This window comes from Aquila chrysaetos, chromosome 5 (assembly GCF_900496995.4).
Source record: "Aquila chrysaetos chrysaetos chromosome 5, bAquChr1.4, whole genome shotgun sequence".
Lineage (NCBI taxonomy): Eukaryota > Metazoa > Chordata > Aves > Accipitriformes > Accipitridae > Aquila > Aquila chrysaetos.
This window is the reverse complement of record NC_044008.1, coordinates 73,631,639-73,653,801: the sequence shown is the minus strand read 5'-3', so window position 1 is coordinate 73,653,801 and position 22,163 is coordinate 73,631,639. Positions and strand designations below refer to the sequence as shown.

General features: G+C 44.9%; 1 protein-coding gene across 7 annotated transcripts in view; it reads left to right on the top strand.

Annotated features, from left to right (window-relative positions):
* The window catches only part of ABCA5 (ATP binding cassette subfamily A member 5), a 34,023-nt gene extending 12,558 nt beyond the window's left edge, over positions 1-21,465 (top strand). For 4 of the 7 annotated variants that reach the window (XM_030014184.2, XM_030014185.2, XM_030014186.2 and 1 more), the window contains exons 12-40: positions 287-345; positions 901-1,011; positions 1,224-1,399; positions 1,840-1,959; positions 2,759-2,897; positions 3,083-3,173; positions 3,397-3,536; positions 5,104-5,223; positions 6,243-6,444; positions 6,693-6,862; positions 7,687-7,820; positions 8,763-8,900; positions 9,499-9,612; positions 9,988-10,158; positions 11,110-11,223; positions 11,481-11,618; positions 12,122-12,196; positions 12,733-12,824; positions 13,352-13,478; positions 13,574-13,691; positions 13,802-13,893; positions 14,044-14,219; positions 14,752-14,827; positions 14,912-15,006; positions 15,408-15,527; positions 15,751-15,900; positions 16,892-16,971; positions 17,212-17,267; positions 17,991-21,465. In XM_030014184.2, coding sequence (XP_029870044.1) covers positions 287-345; positions 901-1,011; positions 1,224-1,399; positions 1,840-1,959; positions 2,759-2,897; positions 3,083-3,173; positions 3,397-3,536; positions 5,104-5,223; positions 6,243-6,444; positions 6,693-6,862; positions 7,687-7,820; positions 8,763-8,900; positions 9,499-9,612; positions 9,988-10,158; positions 11,110-11,223; positions 11,481-11,618; positions 12,122-12,196; positions 12,733-12,824; positions 13,352-13,478; positions 13,574-13,691; positions 13,802-13,893; positions 14,044-14,219; positions 14,752-14,827; positions 14,912-15,006; positions 15,408-15,527; positions 15,751-15,900; positions 16,892-16,971; positions 17,212-17,267; positions 17,991-18,098 — 3,502 coding nt within the window. In that variant the 3' untranslated portion in view covers positions 18,099-21,465. Of the gene's footprint in view, positions 1-286; positions 346-900; positions 1,012-1,223; positions 1,400-1,839; positions 1,960-2,758; positions 2,898-3,082; positions 3,174-3,396; positions 3,537-5,103; positions 5,224-6,242; positions 6,445-6,692; positions 6,863-7,686; positions 7,821-8,762; positions 8,901-9,498; positions 9,613-9,987; positions 10,159-11,109; positions 11,224-11,480; positions 11,619-12,121; positions 12,197-12,732; positions 12,825-13,351; positions 13,479-13,573; positions 13,692-13,799; positions 13,894-14,043; positions 14,220-14,751; positions 14,828-14,911; positions 15,007-15,407; positions 15,528-15,750; positions 15,901-16,891; positions 16,972-17,211; positions 17,268-17,990 lie in introns of those variants that run through there. The other 3 variants (XR_005932568.1, XR_005932567.1, XR_003923370.2) reach the window with 3 other exon arrangements.
* Positions 21,466-22,163: the final 698 nt, after the last annotated feature.

Genomic DNA, 22,163 nt, shown 5'->3' with positions numbered 1-22,163 from the left:
TAGTGCATTGTGCTACCGTGTGAAAGAAACACAGATTTGAAATAATTCAGTCTGTCATGATAGGAAACACCTTAGAAGGTGACCAGAAAAAGCTTTCTGATACCAGGGTGGAGACGGACCAAGTTCTGCGACAAGATGCCCTGTCTCTTGACTTGCCTCTGTGGGTTGTTAACGTGTCTAGTGCCACTTCCATATGGTCGTCTTGTGACTGTTGCCGAGTGTTGATCATTCAAAATGACATATAAAGGTCCTAAAATAGTTTATAAAATGACATGTCTTCTTTCAGAATCAGCTGTGTTCAGAAAACATTCAGGAAAAAGGGGGAAACTGTGGAGGCTCTCAGAAGTAAGAACATTTTAGCTTTTTAGCTGCTTATCAGATGCAGAGGAGCAATAGCTGAATTGTTGAGTGATCTTTTGTGTTTCAGTTCGGGCTTTTTGGTTTCTTTTAGTGGGGTGGGACATTGGAGCATGAATGCCAGATGTGCTTGCGCGCGTCTTCTCTCACCGCTTTGGCAGTAATCTTGTTTAAAAATGGTACCCCAAAAAGATGAGCCCTTCCATCGCCAAAGAAAGCCTGCTGCCATCATCCCCGTTATTCCTCCTCCGCCCGTGTCGACAGCGATATGATCTTCCCTGCCCCATCTCCTTGATCTTTTCATCTCGTTTCCCCGTGTGGCTTTTAAACGCGGCCACCCCACAGCCGGCGCGGGGACCGTCCCAGCCCCGCGGTCCCGTGCCATGCCGGGATGTGGAGGTAAGGCGTCCCTTCGAGCAAAGAGTTAAATGCATACCCCATATGTCAGTATTTGAATTTACCTCTGGGGTAGGAGCCGGCTCCAAGCGCCACGAGCGCATCGCTAACGTCTCCTCTTTCTCTCGTGCCTGCCTCGGGGACCAGATTTATCCTTCGACATCTATGAAGGTCAGATCACGGCTCTGCTCGGGCACAGCGGGACCGGGAAGACGACGCTGATGAACATCCTTTGCGGGCTGTGTCCACCGACGGACGGTGAGCTTCTCCGGTGTTAGGAGATTTTGAGTACCCTGCTTTTGAAAACCGAAGCTCTTCACCTTTATGGCTATTTCTGGGTGCACAAAATTTTTCTCTGGATAATGCCTGAAAGAGGCCACTTTAGATTCATGTCCATGTTAGCCTGCTCTCTGGCTGTAAAAAACCTCTCAGTTGATTGCTCCTGGCTTTTTTTTTCCTTGGTTTTTTAGGGTTCGTCTCTGTCTACGGGCACAAAGTCTCCGAAATCGATGAAATGCTTGAAGTGCGACAAATAGCAGGGGTGTGCCCTCAGTCCGACATACACTTTGATATATTAACTGTGGAGGAGAATCTCTCCATATTTGCTGCAATTAAAGGAATCCCTCAGAATGATTTGATACAAGAGGTAAGTCAGCTGGGCACGGATACTGTCTTCTATGTTCATTTTTAACCTGCAGGGCAACATAGCCTTGTATTGTACAGATGTTTCCTGAAGACGAGTTTGCAGGGGAATATTACTTTACAGCATAACAGACAAGGAGGCAGAGTACCGACAGATGTTTTTACACAGACAAACTGTTAAATTTTCCTAGGAAACTAAAATGGTCATGAAACATTTTAAATCCTAGCATTTGTGCTCCGGCATGGACACCTTTTAACTTCCTCAGGTTTGCTGGAGCTTGAGACCCTGCTCTGGATGTACAGGTTCGCTAGCAGGGTGCGCGGTTCAGATACAGAGAACACTGTGAATTAGGAACAGTTAATATGAATGTTAATTGTTAATAATGTAGTTAAAAAAAATTATAGCTTTTTTTTAACAATAAATGTGTTTCTTGCATTTTAAAGGTGCAGAAAGTGTTGTTGGATTTGGATATGCAGCCTATCAGAGATAACCAAGCTAAAAAATTAAGCGGGGGCCAGAAAAGGCGGCTGTCGGTGGGAGTTGCTGTTCTCGGGAACCCGAAGGTGAGTGTGATGGAGGGGTTCCCGACCTGGTGTCACTAGTACGCCCAAGGGTCGATGTCTCTTGTCAAACCCGACTAACGCATATAATACATAAGATGCAGAAATTGTTACTTGGAGCATCTGTCGCTCTTTTTTTCTTCGTTTATGGTTTAAACAATTAAAATCACTTCAATAGCTCAACCTTCATGCTTGAGGATGTTAATGGCTTCGGTAATGGCAGTAGCTCTGGATTTGATCTCTTCGTGAAAGAAACAGTGTGACAAGTTTTATGCCATTTCCAGCAGGTAACATTTAGCCCCCAACAGTGAACCTGTCGGAGATTTTCCTTGCAAAGCTATCCAGGCACTTGGAGCAAGGACGGAGCCGGAGAGCTCTTTTGTGTTACAGATCTATTTTTTTCTGGCCTGTAAGAATGGGGACTGCTTTTAGATCTGTATTTAAAAATGATGCACGTGGCAGTTCACTGGGATTTTAAAAGCACGTGTGTATATTTAACTATCCCTTCATACAAGGAGTGAATCCATAGCTAAACATAATTGTATTAGAAACAGAATAAAACGGACTATGGCATTAACTTACTATGTGGTTTTTCCATTTGTCAGAACAGGAGATGAATTTATTCAAAGCGTAGAGATGATAGCTGCCTTGCTTACTCTAGGATGTTTCCTGTAAATTTTAGAGGACTAACTAGCAGGCTTGAAAGAAAAAGCCCTATATCTGTTACTTAAGTAGGATTTCCCGAGGTCAGTACCTTCCGCGTGGATATGGCTTTGCAAACGCTTCTTGGTTTTGCACAAAGGTTTTACTGCTGGATGAGCCGACTGCGGGTATGGATCCGTGTTCGCGGCACATCGTCTGGAATCTCCTGAAAAACAGAAAAGCGAATCGCGTGACCGTTTTCAGTACCCACTTCATGGATGAGGCAGATATCCTCGCCGGTGAGTCCTGCCGCGAGCCCCTGGGTACCGCCCGGGGTACCCGGTCCGTGAGGGATAGTCGCTATAGAGCAAAAGGGATGCTTCTCTAACGGCGCAATAACACCTTTGTTTGAAATATCTAGTTGGTTTTTGGAGCAAATCGACCATCTTCTGATTCAAAGGGCCTTCTTGATTTTTGTTTCTAGATCGTAAAGCCGTGATTTCTCAAGGGATGTTAAAATGCCTTGGATCTTCTCTCTTTCTCAAAAGCAAATGGGGAATTGGCTACCGCTTGAGGTATTCTTTCTGTGTGATATCTGTTACATGACATAGTGTATCTTTTTTTATTGCTTTCTGTTGAAATCTATAAGACAGCACCCCTTGCCCCGCCCCCCCCCCCCAAAAGATCCTTTTATCACCTTCATAGTGAATGTTTGCTGCTCTGCTGGCTGATAGTACTGATGCAGGTATAAGGAGAAAAGCAAGCTTTAAAAACTCAATTTCTTGTGCATTTTCTTAGTATGCACATCGATGCCTATTGCAACACGGAAGCTACAACCTCGCTGATCAGGCAGCACATACCTGCAGCCAGCCTGATCCAAGAGAACGACGAGCAGCTCGTGTACACCCTGCCGCTCAAGGACATGGACAAGTTCGCAGGTATTGATGTTTTTGTTGTGCTGCGGGGTCGAACGGGTGTAAAAGAGAAATCCATCGAGCGGGGCTGAAGCCTGCGATTCTTGTTAAATTGCCGCTTCTGCATTTGTGTGTTTTTATACATGTTCACTCTTTGGCTATGACTTGGCTGATGGTCGTTCAGCAAGGTCTTTCCCAGGCAAGCGAGGACCTCGTTGCTCCCTCCGACGGGGCTGTGGTGTGTTACGAGGGGTGTGGGGACCCGACAGCAAGTGCTGGGGAGGAGATGCCTTTAGCAGAAGGGTGAAGAGCCCCTTTTGTCCAAGAATCCCCTTGTCCTGCAAAAGCATCATCATATTGCAGAGCGTTTTAATGAGCAGGGCTGGCCTCCGGCGGGAAGCCAGAAAGCCCCCAAGTCCTACAAAAATTAATCGCCTTTGTTGCGAGCTGCAAAGAGCATCGCAAAGAGCATCGCGTCGCTGCTTTAAAATTCACTGGTGAGAGGGAGCGTGGAAGAGATGTGTTGGTTTCACTAGATGGCAGCAATTATCTGATGAGTCCTACAAGAGGCTCCTCGTTCACCTCCCAGGAGAAAATGGAAGAAACAGTGTGTCCTTTGCGCTATGTGGAAAGCTAAGAGAGAATCAATACTGATGTGGATGCGGCTCATATTTCATAAATGCTTTTTTCCCCGTTGCATTTAACCGGTTAATAATGTATTAGATTTACCTTTAGCAGCCATTGCATGTACTTTTTGAAAAACAGGCATCTTTATGCAAGATTGAGTCAATTCCCTGAACTATTTTAAGGAGAAGCTGAGGTTAGGAATATGCCTCAGCTACTGGGGCAGAAGAAATTGCGGAGATCTGATGAGCATCGTCAAGTATCCAGCTGCTCTTCCCATTTTACGCATTTGCATTTCCCTTCAGTGTGACCTTGGCTCTGAAACTCCTCGTTTTGTCAGGTCCTTCACTTCATAGGACTGGCAGGAGCCCAAGAGCGTGTTTTATCCCAAGGTGCTAATAAGTGCTCTTACTCTGAACATCATTTTGGTCTTCAAGCTATGCATGCTGTCCAGGATCTCCTGCCCAGTTAAGCTGGCTTTACAGATCTGGGTATTTATTTTATATATAGATATAAAAAAATACGTAAAATTACTCAGTGGTTTTATTTGTAAAATCTCTTTGTGCCTGGGCAGGGCTCTAGGTAGGACGAGCTGTCCTGCGGTCCCCATGTGTGATGTTTCCAGGAGAGGGGCTCTCGCAGCCAGGCAGGAGGCAGCTCTGAGCCCAGGGGCTTTAGGATGCTGAGCTGGTTTTCATAAACACTACAGCTTTGGGAAAATATGCCGCATTTCCCATACCTGACCACAGAGGTTGAAGTTTTGTGCTAAAAGGAGCAAAAACCCAACCTTGGTTCTCAAGCCATGACCTGCGTCTTTGTAATTAAGCAACCGTGTTTTACGCATTACCTGCTTTTTTTTTCTACCACGCAGAAGGCTTTAGGGATGCCTCTGATGTGCTCGAAGATTTCTCGGGAGATGGTGTGATCCTGTTTCAGGGCAACCAATATGTTTCGCTTCTGTCTCTAGGCTTGTTTTCTGACCTCGACACTCATTCCCATTTGGGTGTTATCACCTACGGCGTTTCCATGACAACGCTGGAGGATGTCTATCTGAAGCTGGAAGTTGAGGCAGAGATTGATCAAGCAGGTGGGGTGGACCGGGGCTGTTTTCCTGTTTTCCGTCATATTTGATTTAGTATTAATTAGCGTAGAATTGCCCATACCACATCGCTGCCAGAGGGAGTTTTGCTATGGAGGTAAGAATAAAAAAATCCTCTCGCGGAGTGCTACATCCAGCAGCTTCGGGCTCCTTCGGTCTCACGGCATTCCAGGCTTTTGAAATATTTAACACGAAAAACACGCAAAAGCAGTGAGTTGGATGGGGAGTGATTCTGGGAGGATCCAAGCGAAAAGCTTTTTAGTGGCTGTCTCTGCAGTGATTAATTTTTTATCCAGTGTACTTGCATCTAAGTTCTTTGCTTTACAGTTCCACTTTTGATGACTAGCTTTTTAAAATGTGCTTTATTTTCCTAATGGAGCTTACTTTCAAGAAATTGTAAATGCACATTATAAAATTTATTTCTAGCCTTCTGCGTGAACAGTAATATTAGTAGCCTGTGCTTAAGGCTGAAACAGCTGAAATTGTCTTTCTTCCCCTCCTTTAAATTAACTTTCAATGCAAATGAAAAGTTGGGACCGCTTAATATTACTGCAGAGTTAATCAATTCTTCTTTTGATGTCAACTTTGAATGGTTTAAGCTATCTTAATCTTTGTAGAGCTTTCTTTGTGATGCAGACTAGTAAACTATCCTGCTCTGCAAAGCTTTTGCCTGGGTATAAGAGGGTTTAACAGCTGAATATGCTGGTACTGAATAATACAGGTGCATGCATAGGCTAATGGTATGAAATTGGGGCAAGTCTGCACCTTTTGAGCGGCAGAAATTTGTATCGTCTGCCTTAAGTGTCTGCTGTGTGTGTGATTCAGAGCGTTGGAGTAGATCGGTGTCGTTGACCTTGGGGTTGAGAGACTGGGATGAGATGAGATGGCTTCTGCAATAGCAAGGGGAAGGAGCTGATGGCCAGCCAGCTTTCTCCAGCCCTACCAGTTCAAACCGCGTTAGCCCTGTCAGAGCATCAAATCTGTAGTTTTACTCTCTTCTTCTTCAGATTATAGCGTGTTCAATTCCCAGCAAGTGCAGGATGAAATGGATACAAAATCCCTCGACGACATGGAGCAGAGTCTCCTGATGCTCTCGGAGACGAAGGCGGCAGCAATGAGCAATACAGCCCTCTGGAAGAAACAGGTTTCCACCATAGCGAAAGTTCATTTCCTTAGTCTCAAGCGGGAAAATAAATGTGTGAGAGTTATGTAAGTATTGGAGCTTTCTCATTTGTATACAAATTCTCAAACTGGTTTGAATGACACCAGAGAAAGGGCAGGATGCGATTAGTTTTTTTCCCATAGTTATATTTAAAAAATAATAAGTATGAAGCTATCCATTACTGTTGAATACATGCTTTTTTGGGGGCGAGGGAGATGTTGTTTTCATAGCATGCACATAAACTGGGTTGGCTTTTGCTGAATTTTAATAAAACTGAAACTTTTATTTCTTTCAGGTTGTTGCTTTTTCTGATTTTTCTTGTGGTTCAGATTTTATTGTTTTTCATACATCACATCATCAAAAATTCTGTAGCTGCTATCAAACTTTCCCCAGATTTGTACTTGCTGAAGCCCGGAGAGGACTATCACAAGTACAGGAGTCGTCTCCTGCTGCAGAATTCCACAGGTAGGAGAGCAGAGATGCTCCACGGAGAGAGCTCCTGTCTCCACCTCTCTCTTTAACGTAGCTTTTCACATGGTGGGGAAAGATGGTGTGTGCTACTTTGGGGGGTTGAGACAAACTTTTTCCTTGAAATTAACCCAAATGAAGAGTTTCCAAGTACCCAGAGATGGTAGAGAGTGAGTATCCTTTGTGCCGAAGGGTTTGGTTCGGAGACCTTCCTCCTCCTCCCGTGTCTGGTAGCCTTGTGCTCGCTACGTCATAAGATGACCCGCGTGAAGGAACTGGCCGGAGAGACCTTTAGATACATCAACATTAAAATCCTGCTACAAAGCATTCTGGAAAATTCCTTTTTGTTTCAACTTAGGATGTTTTAAAAGTGCATAGCAGCAATCCAGGCAGTAGAGACGAGCGTCTGTTTGAGCTATTGGGAATTTGTGCTTAATACAACTTAATTTCTCTGGACACCGTATCAAAGTGCTACTGGTTTCCTGCTCTCTTAGCTAATTCTCTGTTCTACTGAAACTTTGCGTATCCTGATAATGCTTGTTGGCAGCTCCGCTTCCTCACTGCTGCAATTAACTTGCACAAATTAATTGGAGACTGTTACAAAAAAATTTTCTTGAATTCTTTAGAGGCTGTTGAGTAGGAAGCCAAAATAAAATCATTGGTGTTGTTCAAAATAGCAGAGGACTCTCTTTGGTGGGCACATGTAAGGAGACAGTCATCTTTCTTCATAGGGTCGTATCGATGAGAAAATGCATCAATAATTTTGTGTAAAATACTTGAAGCCGGTAGTGCTTAATCGCGTTTTCTCTGTCTTACACCAGAATCGGATATTGATGACATTGTCCACTCTCTTGGGAGCATGAACATACTCTGGGAGATGTTCAATGACAGTGATTACGTCTCAGCTGCACCTCACAGCGCAGCTTTAAGCGTGTTTGACCTTGAATCCAGACAGGTAAGACGGACAGACCGGCTCGGTCGTATCCCAAAGAGCAGACAAGCAGCTGGTTAGGGGCTGGGTTTGTTGTACTCTTGCCTGAAAGGCACGTATTGAGTCATATAATCAAATAATGTCATACAATATTGCTTATACAAGAGGCCTGGAAAGAGGACTTGTACTAACAGAATGGAAATATTATCAAAATAAATGTTCTTCCATAATGATAATTAGGGTAGGCTAATAAAACTTCCATTCCCCTTTCTTCCCCACAAGGATACAAAAAGCCAAGAGAAATATTTTACTTCACAAGAGACCTGGCGTAGGAATTTATTTTTTTTTTACTGATACTGGCTGAATTATACAATTTGACAGAAGTATAATTCCATGGTGCTCTCATGTGTAAAGAAAAATGAGTTTCTTGGATTGTAAGTATTCATTTCGGTATGGTCACTGAAGGAGTGTCAGAAAGATTTGAACGTTGGGGTCGTATTTAATCTCCAGCAAAGGAACTGCTCTGCAATATGCCAGCTCTGTCTCTCCCAGTCCCATTTTTATTCATTGCAAACTCTTAATACTAGTGTGACAGCGCAGCCCTTAGATAATGTAAATTTTTGCCTGTCTGGTTTTTAAATGCATTAGCAAGAGCATATGAGTGCGGGTCATCATGTGTTTTGTTTTTCAGACTGTAATTGTCTGGAGCATCGTTTGTCATAGCATCACAGTTACATAAAACATTCTGGGAATTTATTCCAGATAATTTGTTCTCCATGAGCATGACTGTTTTCCTGAATTAGGTTACGTGTTATAACCACCCTGAGCGGCCCAGAGCTTCCTGCAAAGCATACTCTATTATGCAAAGATTTTTCCCGACGTTCAGGTTTAAGCCCATAGGAGAGCCCTCCCAGGGTATTACCCTTCGTGCAGAAGAATTAATATAGCACATCCTTTCCTTTCCAGAACTACGTTTTCACGATCGTATTCAACAGCACCATGGTGCATTCCCTGCCAGTTTTGATGAATATTGTAAGCAATCTACTTCTGCGCAATTTAAACGTGACGGAGAGCATTCAGATCTGGAGCAACCCCTTCATTCAGGTGAGCGGCACCCGTGGCTGCAGCGGGGGCTGCGCGGCAAAAATCGCCCTTAAACACCGGGCAGGTGGCAAAGCATCCCTGGGGTGCGAGGGGGAGTGCAAAAACACGCCGTAAACGACGGGAGAAGCTGGTACCCAAAGCCCGTGGAGTAAGTCCTTGGTGGTACGGACCTTTGCAGAATTGAAGAGGGCTTGAAAGGTGCCGGGATTTTGTTCTGCAGCTTGTGGGAAGTGGAGGAAAAAGGGGCTTGGAAAGAGAATGTCCTGTTGGGAATGTGGAAGGGGTTTGTTACAGGTTACCTGCAATTCTCGGAGGCTGAATGCGGGGATGCTGGAGGTCTGCTGCCTCCTGGGCAGGACTGGGGTGGCCTTTAGGAGAGGAGAGGACCTGCTGCAGGACAGAAACGCTCTAGGAGTTTATTAGACACTCTCATAAATACTCCCAAAACTTCCATAGGTATTTTTCTCCATGCTGCAGCTCAGACGATCTTGAGATACACAGAGTATATGTTTTAGCAGTTACGGTCATGCTCCAACTCTAAATGCATTTTTTTGGTCACACACATTCAGGTACTGAAGAAATCTGATTTATGTTTCAGAATCTTCCAGACACGATTTTCAGACTAGAGATCTATTTTGAAGCTGTGTTACTGGGAATCATTATTACTGGAATGCCACCCTATTTTGCCATGGACAATGCAGAAAACCATAAGGTAAGCTTCCAGGTGTTGATTCAGAGACTGCACAAGAACTTAAGAACCTTGGAGTTTTGGGAAAACCCAAAGAGGTGTTTTAAGTAGTTCCTTTTGCTGTGAGAGGCGCAAGGCACAGCAGTATGGATGTGACTGCTGTTTGCTGCCTGGGGTAGAGCAGATTTGGGAAAAGCCCTTTTGCTTTCCGTGGAAGTGCTTTTTTCTTCTTTGGCAGCTAAAATCAGCAATAACTGGGTACCACGCTGATGCCACCTCAGTGTACAAGCAGTGCATTAGAGGGAAAAACGAGATCCCGCTCACGTACCGAGGCAGATTAACACAGTGTTCGTTTTAATTAACATTTAATTAACATTGCGTTTTCTTTTCCTGTTGCAGATCAAAGCATACACGCAGCTGAAGATAGCGGGGCTTTATCCCTCCGCGTACTGGACTGGGCAAGCCGTCGTCGACCTCCCGCTGTTCTTCTCCATCCTTGTCCTGATGATAGGCAGCCTCTTCGCCTTTCACTACGGCGTTTATTTCTACGTGGGCAAGTTCCTCGCTGTGGTGAGTGTGGTGGGGAGCAGAGCACACATGGGGATGTGAGAGCATGGTTATGCTGTTTTCTACAAGCGTTTCTTTTTTTCTTCGACGGTTCAGCAGAATTTTTCCAACCGATACACATGGAAAATGCCTAATTAAGGCTGCTGGTGCAGAGGCACCAGTCAGGCTGCACCAAAAGCAAGATAGTACTACTTTTCATGCGGAAAAATATTCAAATTTTGGAGTTTCATTCAGAAGTGGAATAAAATGGAGCTTAAAATACCAGGATCTTCCAAGGAAGTGCTCCGTCCTTTTTTGCCCTGCTTGCTCAGTCTGCTTTGCGCTCTTTGCTGCTGATTGATAATTGCTTCATTTGCGTCGGCGTGCTGCTAATGACAAGGTTACAGTGACTTTGAACACAGACCAGCTCCGCAATGAATTGCAGCATGTGATTAGATTGAAGAGACTACAAGTCTTCATGTCTTTTATATTCAGAGCGGGCTTCCCTGAGATACCAGCTGTAATTGAGAAGAATCAGATTTTCCTTGCTGCTTTCCCAGAAGCTCTGAGTTAATCAGGTTTGGGATGTGACTGTTGTGCTGCAGGGCTATTTTTCTACCAGTACATCTACCCTTGTTCTAGTTGCTGCGAAAATCCTAAGGCTGAAGGTGGAATTCCTAATGTTTGCCAAAAATGTTCAGGTCAACATTTATGGGAGCCTGTGTTGTAAAAAAATGGGAAATAGTTTTAGGAAACTGAGCGAGTGAGGTTCCTGCCTATCCACCTACTCTTTTATTTGTGTCTTTAGTAGTATATGCTGTATGTACCAAGGTGGCAAAATACATCAAATTAAGTGACAAAGATGAATCCAGAGTTACGTAGCACACTAAAGTAATGCCAGTTGATACTTACACAAAAAATTCACCCCTAGGTTCTTGCTGTGCATTTACTGAGAAACCTTTCCTATTTCTGCAGATTTTTTGCCTGATCGGTTATGTCCCGTCAGTCGTGCTGTTCACTTATGTGGTCTCCTTCACGTTTAAAAAAGTCCAGAATACGAAAGAATTTTGGTCATTTATATTTTCAGTGGTGAGTAACTTTACCTTGGTTTTGGTTAGCTGGGAAGATTGGTTATCTCCAAAGCCACAACAGGCTTCCCAGTTATTTTATTTAACTGTGTGTCCTTAATGCACAAGAAATCTAGAACATTTACCAATGTCTTTGTATTACTGCCATATCCTAAATGATAAAAATTTTAAAAAATGTGCCTCAATTTAGGTAACTTATGCTTGGGGAGTCTGAACTGAATGAAAATTGACTTTTTTTTTTCCTTTTCTTTTGTACAGACCGCCTTGCTCTGTACGGTTGTCACTGAGGTGGCCTTTTTTCTGGACTATTACCTGGTAACCACCATCCTGCATTATGTCTTCTCCATCTTCATTCCTATTTATCCTCTTATTGGCTGTCTGATTTGTTTTATAAAGGTAAGGGGACACAAGAAATCCTCTCCAGAGCACTTGTAGATGGCTGGGGTTGGGTGGGGGTCCGTAATGATAACAAGACAGGAGTTAGCTGCCTTCTGGTGTCATGTCATCCAGAGCCATTTAACACGTGAAAAATAGCAACTGCTGGTGAAAAGTCACCTCTTTCCTATAAGCAAAGTGTTGCAGTTTTAAAATGAGGAAAGCAGCAACTCTTCCATTAAATACCTAAAGGAAAACCATGCGTTTCTCAGCCTGCGGACTGAGCGAACCCAGTGACGGGAGATGGGTTAATTGGGAGCTGGTGGCTTTAAACTGGGAGCAGCCCAGGGGACTTTGATGGAAGTTGACTGGTGTCAGACTTGTGCAAGCAGGGTCTCTGCAGAGCTCGGAAAGCGCTTGAGCAGCAGGACTTGAGTGACTGATTTGGGATTGAAGCGCGGTGTAGAATACGCAGTCTCTGGTGGGTGATTATTTGCTCCAATGTGGTTTCTTTGCATTGTCAGGTCTCCTGGAAAGGCAAGCGAAAGAATGGAGGGTACTACGACCCGTGGGACCGGCTCCTGGTAGCAGTTATAGCTGTAAGCATGGTTATCATCTGCCATATTTGCTGTAGAGAATTGCTAACTCTTGCTGGGAGGCCCCTTCTGTTCAGGCATCTTTATTAATAAAGATTTGATCTAATGCTCAGCATCACTGGAGCCTGCAGCTTTGCAACCTGTTGCAGAATGAAGAGTATAAGCAAAAGCTGCTGTGCCTACCAGCTCAACATCTGCTGTTTCAATATCTTATTAACGGTGCCAATATTAGCCCTAATTATTACGGGAGTCCGTGCTGATGGAGCAAGAACTCCAGAGCAGGGGACGGTCCCTTCTCTCTCCAAAAAACCCCAAATAATTGCCATTAAATCTAACCAGGCTCTGGTTGTGCGTCTTCAGCATCAAGCCACTGAGCAGCGTCTAATGATATATTTGATCTTCTCGGAAATGTCAGCACTTCTCTGGTGGTGAAGAGCTGGAGCTTCTTGTCGCTCATCACACTGGTGGGATCACCCGTAGGGTCACCTCGGCGGGCTGGCAGCCCTCCGAGTAACCAGCACTGCATTTGTCTGTTTTAGCCCTATTTGCAGTGTGTCGTGTGGCTCTTCCTACTGCGATGTTTCGAGCTGAAGAACGGAGGGAGGACCGTTAGAGAGGATCCATTTTTCAGGTGTGTCTCTGTTGAATAGACTTTTAAAAAGTAATAGTCCAAATAAGCCATTTTTAAAAGCGATGCTGGTGTTGAAACTGGAGTATGCAGTGTATAGCTAGGGGGGATATTGCAAAAAATAAAATACCTTTTGGTTGTATCCCATCCCAAGTGTCTAAAGAATTTGTTTTCCTAACTTTAGTTGTCTGAAATTCAGTCCATAAAGTGCAGAAATAGGTTTTTTACTTCCTTTTAAGTTATATCAGTGCAAAATCAGGAATTTTTAAGGATGTCCCCTATATAAAAATAGGGGAACTTCCTTTCCCATTGCATGGCTAGAGATCCCGTACCCCAACAAAGAGCTCAGCGTAAAGACGACATAGTTGCAATCGTTGACAGCTCTTTCTGCTCTTTTGGGGCTTCTCAGATGTGCTGCAGAAATGTGTTACTCCTGGGTTTGGCAAACACAAATCGCTTTCTGCATCAAAGCAGTGAGCAGATCTCAACTGAATGCCAAGAACGGCATTATCTTGTTTTCTTCCCCTTAGAAAATGTTTTACAAAAGCTAAAACCTGGAAGTTCCCAGATGTCCCACATGACGAGAATGAAGATGAAGACGTGAAGGCAGAGAGGCTGCGAGTCCAAGAAATCCTGAGCAGCCCCAAAAGTGAGGAGGTAATGCCGTGCACCCGCGGGCACTACCCAAAACCAAAATTTGGAGGTTTCCCAGAGCTGCTGGGATCTGCAGCTGCTTCTCTCTTCTCTACTAGATGCCAGCAATCCTGGTCAGCAGCTTGCACAAAGAGTTTGATGAAAGAAGGGAATTTCTTCTGGGGAGAAAAATAAAGAAAGTGGCGACGAAACATGTTTCTCTCTGCGTAAAAAAAGGTAGGAGTTCAATTACTTGCCGTTCAGCTGTTTTATTCACAAAAACAACTCTTGAATCCATTTATCAGACCTGACCTCATGGGCAATGTTTTGTGTCATCCTTTCTTTAGGAGAAATACTGGGTTTGTTAGGACCCAACGGAGCTGGGAAAAGCACGTTAATTAACATGCTCGTTGGAGAGATTGAGCCAACCAGTGGGCAGGTACGTTACATGCTAAATAGAAAATGAATCTATATTTAAATTTCTTCATTAGTATTGCAAGCATTCCCAAGAGGTTTTTGCTAAAACTTTACAAAAAGAGTTCTGAAACTTAGAATATTATTGAGTAAGGTCTATCCATTTTCCTTGCAGGTTCTGATGGGAGATTGTTCTTTTGGCCTGAACAGCGAAGATGACTCGGTGAAATTTGTGGGGTACTGTCCTCAAACGAATCCGCTTTGGCCAGATATTACATTGCAGGAACACTTTGAAATTTATGGCGCTATCAAAGGAATGAGTCAGACTGATGTTAAGGAAGTCATAAAACGGTAAGTAGTTTACGTAGAAATGTTTAAGGTTTAGCTATCTTTTTCTTAGCAGGTTTGGTTTTTTTTTTTTCACTTTTTCTAATGCAATCTTTTTTTCATTTAAGTTTTGATCTTTTCAGCAAGTTCAGCAAGTGTCAATTTGTAGGTTAGGAGATACAGATTCAGCCATACAAAATTCAACTGGTATTTGGGGTTTTTTGGGGTTTTGGGTTTTTTTTTTGGGGGGGTGGGTTTTTTTTAAGTTACGAAGTGCTAATGATGACCTTTGCAGAGGCTGCAAGGCTGGGGAGTCCAGGGCTTGGAGCTGTTTCTGGGTTGTCACTGCAGGTTCCTCTAGAACAAGAGGCAGGTGGTTTTGCATGGAAGCGCCCCGCTCCCATTCTGCGTATTGCTTTTGCTTTTTTTATACTTTATATACAAATATTTGTAACTGAGCTCTTCCAACGAGACCGTTTGCGTGCTGTGCGACGAGGGGGAAGCCGAACCGTCCCCCTCGCGGCTTTTCACGTGCGGTCCTCCCCGCTTCCCGCAGCATCGCGAGTGCCCTGGATTTAAAAGACCACCTGCAGAAGACAACGAAGAAGCTGGGCGTAGGGCTGAAACGCAAGGTAGGAGGGAGCTTCCCGAGCTGCCGTGTTGCGTGTCTCCAGCAGCCGTTGTGTCCTTACCCTTTTTCTCTGCCTTCCTCCCAGCTCTGCTTTGCCCTCAGTATGCTGGGCAACCCCCGGGTCACGCTCTTGGATGAACCGTCAACTGGGATGGATCCAAAAGCCAAGCAGCACATGTGGTGAGCGTCACCGGGGCCACGCTGGCCCCAGGCTCGATTCTTTTTGGGAGTTTGTCCGATTTTACGTGTGCGTTATCCCTGTTGACACTAGGGAGAGCCATAGACGGGGAGTCAGCCCAACCTTAGGGCCAGGTGCGCTTCATCTCTGTCCTCTCCCAGAACAGCTTGGAGATAAAAGCTTGAAAGTCAGAAGGAATCTTTAAAATAATGTAAGGAGTACGAGATTCGAGTCATCTTTGTGAAAAATTCAGGTGTTAATTGTTGCTGTGGGAGTAGTATCGGCCCATAAAATAACGGGTTTGCGTTTGACCATCACACTCCTCTTTTCCTGCTAACCCAGGATTTACTGTTACGTGCCAGGTGTTTTATTCGGGGATTTTTTTTGTGGTTATGTTTTGTAGGCGGGCAATTCGAGCAGCATTCAAAAATAAGGAGCGAGCAGCTATCCTGACCACTCACTACATGGAAGAGGCAGATGCTGTCTGTGACCGCGTGGCCATCCTGGTGTCCGGGCAGCTCAGGTACCGCCGGAGCCCTCCCCTGCGGGCGGGTGGTGTGGCAGGGAGGATAGGACAGTGCCATTTAAAATATATTTCTTTGAAAAATATAGGCGGACAATTTTTTTGCACCTTAAACTTGGAGCAAAATTAAACTTAAACTGCAAAAAGGGTCTGTTAGAAGTTAGGCTGCTTTTTGAGCGTGGTGTAACAGGTACAACTCTTATTTTCTCTCTGCAATTGGTAGATGTATAGGTACTGTCCAACACCTGAAGAGTAAGTTTGGCAGAGGATACTTCTTGGAAATGAAATTAAAAGAAACAGCAGATGTACAGCAGGTGGAGTATCTGCAGAGGCAGATTTTGCACATCTTCCCAAACGCGAATCGTCAGGAAAGGTGACGTTTAACAAATACACAGAAAATGTTGATATTCATACAAGCCCCTGATTTCTCAGCAGCTCAGCACCAAGTAGGGAATGCCACGATAGTAAAATTGAAAAAAAATATTTACAAGTAGCTTAAAAAAAAAAAAAAAAAAAAGAGGAAGGGTTTTGCAGGCAAGCGAAAGCTGCCAGGGCGGCGGCTGTGAGCCCCGCGTGCAGATGTTCGGCCCGGAGGAAGCAAAACTCTATTTCTGCATAGCTGTTGCCTGACAGCTTCCTCCTTGGTTGGGGCCTCTGGGAAATGGGTAAAATCTGAGTCACTGAGTCACTGGCCCTTACCTAGAAATGCTTGAACGTTTTCTGGGAGTACCTCAAAGTTTGAGGGTGGGTGGGTTGGTTTTCCCCGAACCGCTTTGAATTTCTGCCGTATGAACTCGAGGGTCCGGCTTGGTGATGGGTGAGGAGACCCTCCCAAAAGGGCACTGCAGGCGTCCTGTAAGGAGCATTCCTCAAACGTGGGAGATGTGGAGGAGAGTTCATTTTCCAGAAGCAAATGTGCGGGGTGGAGCAGCTCCCTGCTCTGGGGTCTGGATTGCGGGAACCGCTGCATGATGCAAAGTCCCAAAAGATCCTGTGACCTCTGTCCGAGTTCATTTGAAAGGCAAAACCTCATAACTTTGGGAGTTCCAGGCAGCGATTTTTCTTTCATGAGTTTATAGGCAGAACATAAATGGTTGAATCTTAGCTGAAGGGCGTATAAACCATAGAGCGATCTCGGGGGGGTCTCAGCTGATGCAGCTGGACCTGGACCTCTGAGCCAGGTTATCACCCAGCTGCTCTCCTGGAGCCGCATCGTTCCTGTTGTCTTGTACGATGATGACGACTAGTCAAAATGCCTGGAGTAACCTTCAGAAAATGAGTTTAAATCCATTCACTTGGATATTAATGGTTTTGCTTTGAGTAATATTACCTGAAGCTAAGTTTGCTTTGTTTCTTTGTTCCAGTTTTGCTTCTATTTTGGCATATAAAATTCCTAAAGAAGATGTGCAGTCGCTTTCACATTCTTTTTCCAAGCTGGAAGAAGGTAATTAAGCACTTGCCACGCATCACGTAGAGAAATCATTTTGTCTCCCATAACTGACGCACTTTGCATTTCTGTTCCAAATTCATTTAATTTATTTTTTTCTATTATTATTGATGTTACCAACTCTTTTTCTTGTGCAATGAAGAGTAAGTGCTTGTACCAGCTTAAAATGCTTTAAATCCAGTTGTGTCAGACAGTGAAGTATTGCTAAATATGTGCTCTCGTTAATTCTTTTAACAGTAAAACACGCCTTTAACATCGAGGAGTACAGCTTTTCTCAGGCAACGCTGGAACAGGTATGTTAAAGCAGATTATATTTCGTGGAAGTAAACCCTGCCAGGCGAAGGTGTTGCAGGTTTTTTGACGGGGTTTTCGCACGCGTCGGGTGGATTCACTTTGCGCCTGCCATATAAGAGTCGTGCATCCAAATCTGAGCAAGTCGTAGCGGATGGAGGGGCTGATGAGCCCTGCGCAGGCAGCTTGTCCTCTCTGCCCGGCTTTTAGGCAGCTGGGGCCGCTCTGCTGACACCTCTTCGGGCATTTTGGGGGAACTGAAGTCCCCTTTTCCAAAGTGAATTGGGACTGCCAGTTCCCCTGCTCCTCTTTATTCCCATTTTCTCCTTTAAAAATAAGATGCCAACTGCAGTGACTGGAGCAAAATAAATTTGTGGCGTTAGTGGAAATGTCGTTCTGATTTATTCAGAAGACGGGCATTGCCGTTCATTTCTGAAAGCAGCGTAAAGCTGAGGCTTATTATTGCTTATTCTGGATTAGTTATTGCTGACAGTAAATGTCCTTCAGCGTGTATTTGGTCCAACTTCCTTTTCATTGAGCTCTTGAAGAAATGAGGTGGGAGGGTAGGAGCAAGGAGAAAAATAAACTTGAAATACTAAAAACTTCCTTCTCGGAGATGAAGAATACATTCAGTACTCTTGAGGTTTTTAGCATGAATTCTATTTGTGACCAAGAAAGTTCCTACAAGGAGCGTGGCGTATTCACGTCCTTTCTGTCTGCTCCAGGTTTTTGTAGAGCTTGCTAAAGAGCAGGAGGAGGAGGACAGCAGCTTCGGCACCCTGAACAGCACGCTGTGGTGGGAGAGGACACAAGAAGACAGAGTCATTTTCTGAGCTCCTTACGGTCCACGTCTGCTCGGCAGCTCCTGTTTTGTGCCCGCGATGATCCTCTGCGCACGTGCCGGGGCGTGCGCGTGGAAAACATCATTGCTGGGACGGACGAGGAAAATTGTATTTGGAAGCACCGAGCGTGTTCCACCATCCCGGCCTTAGGAATAACGCCGCACTAGCGGTGAGCATCCCCACCGTTATTCTGGCTGATCTGAAATTCCTTCTCCCCTCGCTGTTTCCCAGTTGGCGTTGAGTGAGAAGACGCTGCCGCGACAGTCGTTCATCTCCCGGTGTCGGTTCGCTTCTGCGGGACCCGCTCGGTTGTGCTGCACCGGTGTCGGGGCTGGCTGCCCGAGGTTGGGCTCTCCTTACTGGAAATCGCGCGTTTGAGCAAACCCGGTTGCCGCTGGAGCATCTCGCCCCGCGGGACCCGCTCGCTGGTTCGCGGGGTCTTGCCGTGCCCTCGGTTGGGGCACTGCTGCCTGCCCGACGAGGTGCTGTGCCGACACGCGTCCCTGCAAGGTCCCGCTCCCCCGCCGGCTGATCCGTCCCTGCTTCTGCTTAGGAGATGCACCTGCTTAGAAGAGAGGGGAAAAAACACTCCAAAGTAATCGCGTTCACTGCAAAGAGGGTCCTGAATTCCACCGCGAGCTTAGCTTGGTATCCAACCAATGTGAAAATATTCATTTACAGATATAATATGGCACTTGTCGACACTTATATTCCTTTCTACTGCAAGTTGGCAGATGTGGCTAACTCCCGCTGCCGTTCTGGGTGGCATTGATGTTTGTAATGCATGCACTGTGGGCTTAGAGGGGGTGTACGGAAGCCGATGCTTTCTTTCCCCCGCTTGGTAAAAGTACAAAGACATAACCGCGTAGTTACGGGATTTGCAGAGATGTGAGTATTTCTTGTCTTCCTTAAAAACAGTCTAATTCTTTCGTTGGGTGTAACGACGTGTATCCTGCCAGCTGCTTTTAGAGACAGTCCTTTTTAGATGTTTTCATTTTTCTTGACAGTGAATTCATAAGTGCGCGCAACAGTATTTCCTAATCCGTCTTTGCTGTGATAGCAGTAAGTAATGCAGTCGTGTGCTCAGCACAGGAACGTTTTCGTTGTCCTGGCCTGGCAATTTTTCATTCACCTTTGTTAAACCCAAAAGAAAAAGATCCAAATTCACAACCTCATCAGTAGCAATGGTGCCTTTGGTTTGCATAGAAGCACTAAGAAGAGCAGAATATGTGATCCTTTATCCTAAGATATGATAGATGTATGTTGAAAATATATTTTTTTTTTGTTTTTTCTACACAAAGCTATCATCACTTTTTTTAGTTTTATAAGGTGAAATTAAAGATTGCTAACAGTTCGTTGTGTTCTGCAATGAACAAATATAGAGATGCATTTATATTGAGACGTTGGCTTCATAAGTCATATCAATTATGTATCTTCACACTAAAGTTAGAAAAGACCTTTGTTTTTCTTGCGAAAACTCAAAAAACTGTGGGTTAAGGCGGAGTTGTGTGTCCCAACTGTTTGTAATTATCGGGCAATAATGTATGTAGTACGTCTGATAACGGTTTATCATCGCGTGGAGCCAAAATCTGTTTTCATTAGCTTCTTACTCTACTGTGGGGAGATGTGAACTCTTTACGTACAACTTTTGCTTCCTCTTTTGTGCCTGTAGATTGCATATAAATGTAGAGATTTTGTTTTGTAGTTAAAATCTGAGCCCAAGAACTGCAGAAACGCCTGGACGTCCCGTTTGCTTCCCCAGACGAAGGTCCCTTGCCCTCAGGAGCGCAGACCGTGAATCTGCCCGTTTTGATGAGCCCTGAGCCGTGGTACTTGCGTATGCCCCGAACTCCTGTGCTGGAAACGAAACAGAGGTAAAGAACGGGATTAAAGCAGCAGCCTCGAAACTGCAGCTCCAGTAGCAGTCTTTCCAGGGCTGAAGCTTCCCTGTAAGAAAACAAAAATGACCCAAATTCAGCTCTTTTGTATATGCTGCCTTTTATTTAGCCCCTGGGAATCCCCAGCCCGTTGCTCCCAGCTGCATCCCTGCTGCTGGCCGGTATCTCTGAGCATTTTCCTTTACATAGAGCAAAGGTGGGACCCAGAATTTTATCTCACGATACTTTCCCATGTATGTCCATACAAGTTAAGCGTGTCTTCTCCAAGCCCCACGTTTCTGACTTTCGTCTCTCTTTGTAAATGGTGTTTCAGCTGAGTGTCATTTGCACGTCTGTGCAGCAGTGTACAGCACGCTCTTTGCACCTGAACTTACGAAAGCACAGTTGTGACCTGTTAGCCTTGATGTCGTCTTCTAATTTTATTCTTTAACTTATAGTCAGAGTTAATAGTCTGTAAAGTGGTTCTGTACTGTCTGGATGATGTCACCCAATTTCAAATAGTTTCTTATTTTCTAACGTTTCAAATGGATCATATGAAAACTTTCATTAGCAGCTAGATTTGCTCAGTTCGGTACTGTTCTTGTTTACCCTGGAGTAACCCAGTTGATGGTGGCACTGTGTTTATGCAGCTACACGTACAAAGAATTCGGCTCATAAGTTCACTGTGTAGTTGGGTGGGATCTTCTTGGTGTGGTGACATCATGTGTCAATGTGGTCTAAGATGCCACCCCAAAACATCACTGTAATCGTAGTGTATTGTATCAGAAGTCTTTCAAAGTGTCACACGATGTCTGTAATTGCCAGAATAGGGAAAAACACATGGAAAATTAAACCAGAGAATCCCCTGGAAACGCGAGAGCTTTATTCCTGCAATTTCAAGTCCCTTTGCTCAGCCGTGATCAGTGACATGCCAAATCCCAGCCGTACAATACACACGCCCAGTTTGTGCTCTAGGAGATAAAACAGAGACGAGGCAGCTGGATTTGGGCTGACTGTGGGACTTGGGGCAAATCAAATCAGTTTGTCCCACTGTTCCCAGGTACAATGGGTTTAGTTACCTCGCAGGGTTGTTGTGAGAAATAGTTAGCTGGTATATCCAAAGCTTGGAAGATGCATTTACTTTGTGGTATTATTATAAGGTCGTATTTTTCTATGGAGGAATTTAATGTTCTGATTTTTTTTTTTTTACATTACCAAGAAAAGCCCTTATTTAAAAATATCTCTGTATAGCGAGTGAAGTCTATTGCATAGCCAACATCCAGTACCCTGGTAGCAGAAGCAGAAGGTGTTGAGTCTAAAGGTGACACTCCTCCTGATGTTGCCATCAGGGACTTTGAATCATTTGCAGTTTATTTTATACACTTGCCTTTCTTTTACCACTTTGCTGTATTTGTAAAGTCAAGGTTTCTCCTTTTCCAGCAGAAAATACTACCAAAATAAAGATGGATTGTATTGTTAAATGCTTGTGTTTCTATCATGCGTGTGTTTTGCCGTGCTAGAAATGGAGCCTTTGCTCTTCCCTGCGGTGCACCGCGGCTTGCAGGGGAGGGGGCTCGGGCAGAGCATGGGGGGCCCGGCTCTTGACATGGCTGGGGGTGTCAGGCTGCAGTAATTGCGTATTTTTAATTGAATTCAGGGAATTGCAGTATTGCAACACTTGGGATTCGACCGCCCGCCGTCGTGTCACGTTTCGCAGCCGGATTCATTCAGCCCAACTTCAGGCTTAGAAGTGACCCCGCGGCAGCTGCGTGCTCCTGGCGCGGCACGTCGTGCATCTGCCGGGGTGAATCGCGTTCATCCGCTCGAAAATTAACCCCACTGACAAAAAAAAAAAAAAAAAAAAAAAAAAAAAAAAATCATTTTTCTGGTTGGATCCTTGCCCAAGACGAACTCGCTGGGTGGCTGGATGGGCGCGAGGGGCGGCGAAACGCTGCCGGTGAGAGGTTTGGCCGAAGCTGGAACGCGAAGCCGTGGTCTACAGGGATGGAAAACGCTGCCTGCTCCTCAGCTGCCGCGTGGGACTGCCAGCTCCCAGTGTGACCCACTGGTGAGGAGGAGGAGGAGGTCCACCTCCAGCCCTGGGGGTCAGTTAAGGAAAGGACCTCGACAAATGAAAGGGGTTTGTGCTCCCTGGACCCCCTCAGTGGGGAGGAAAATC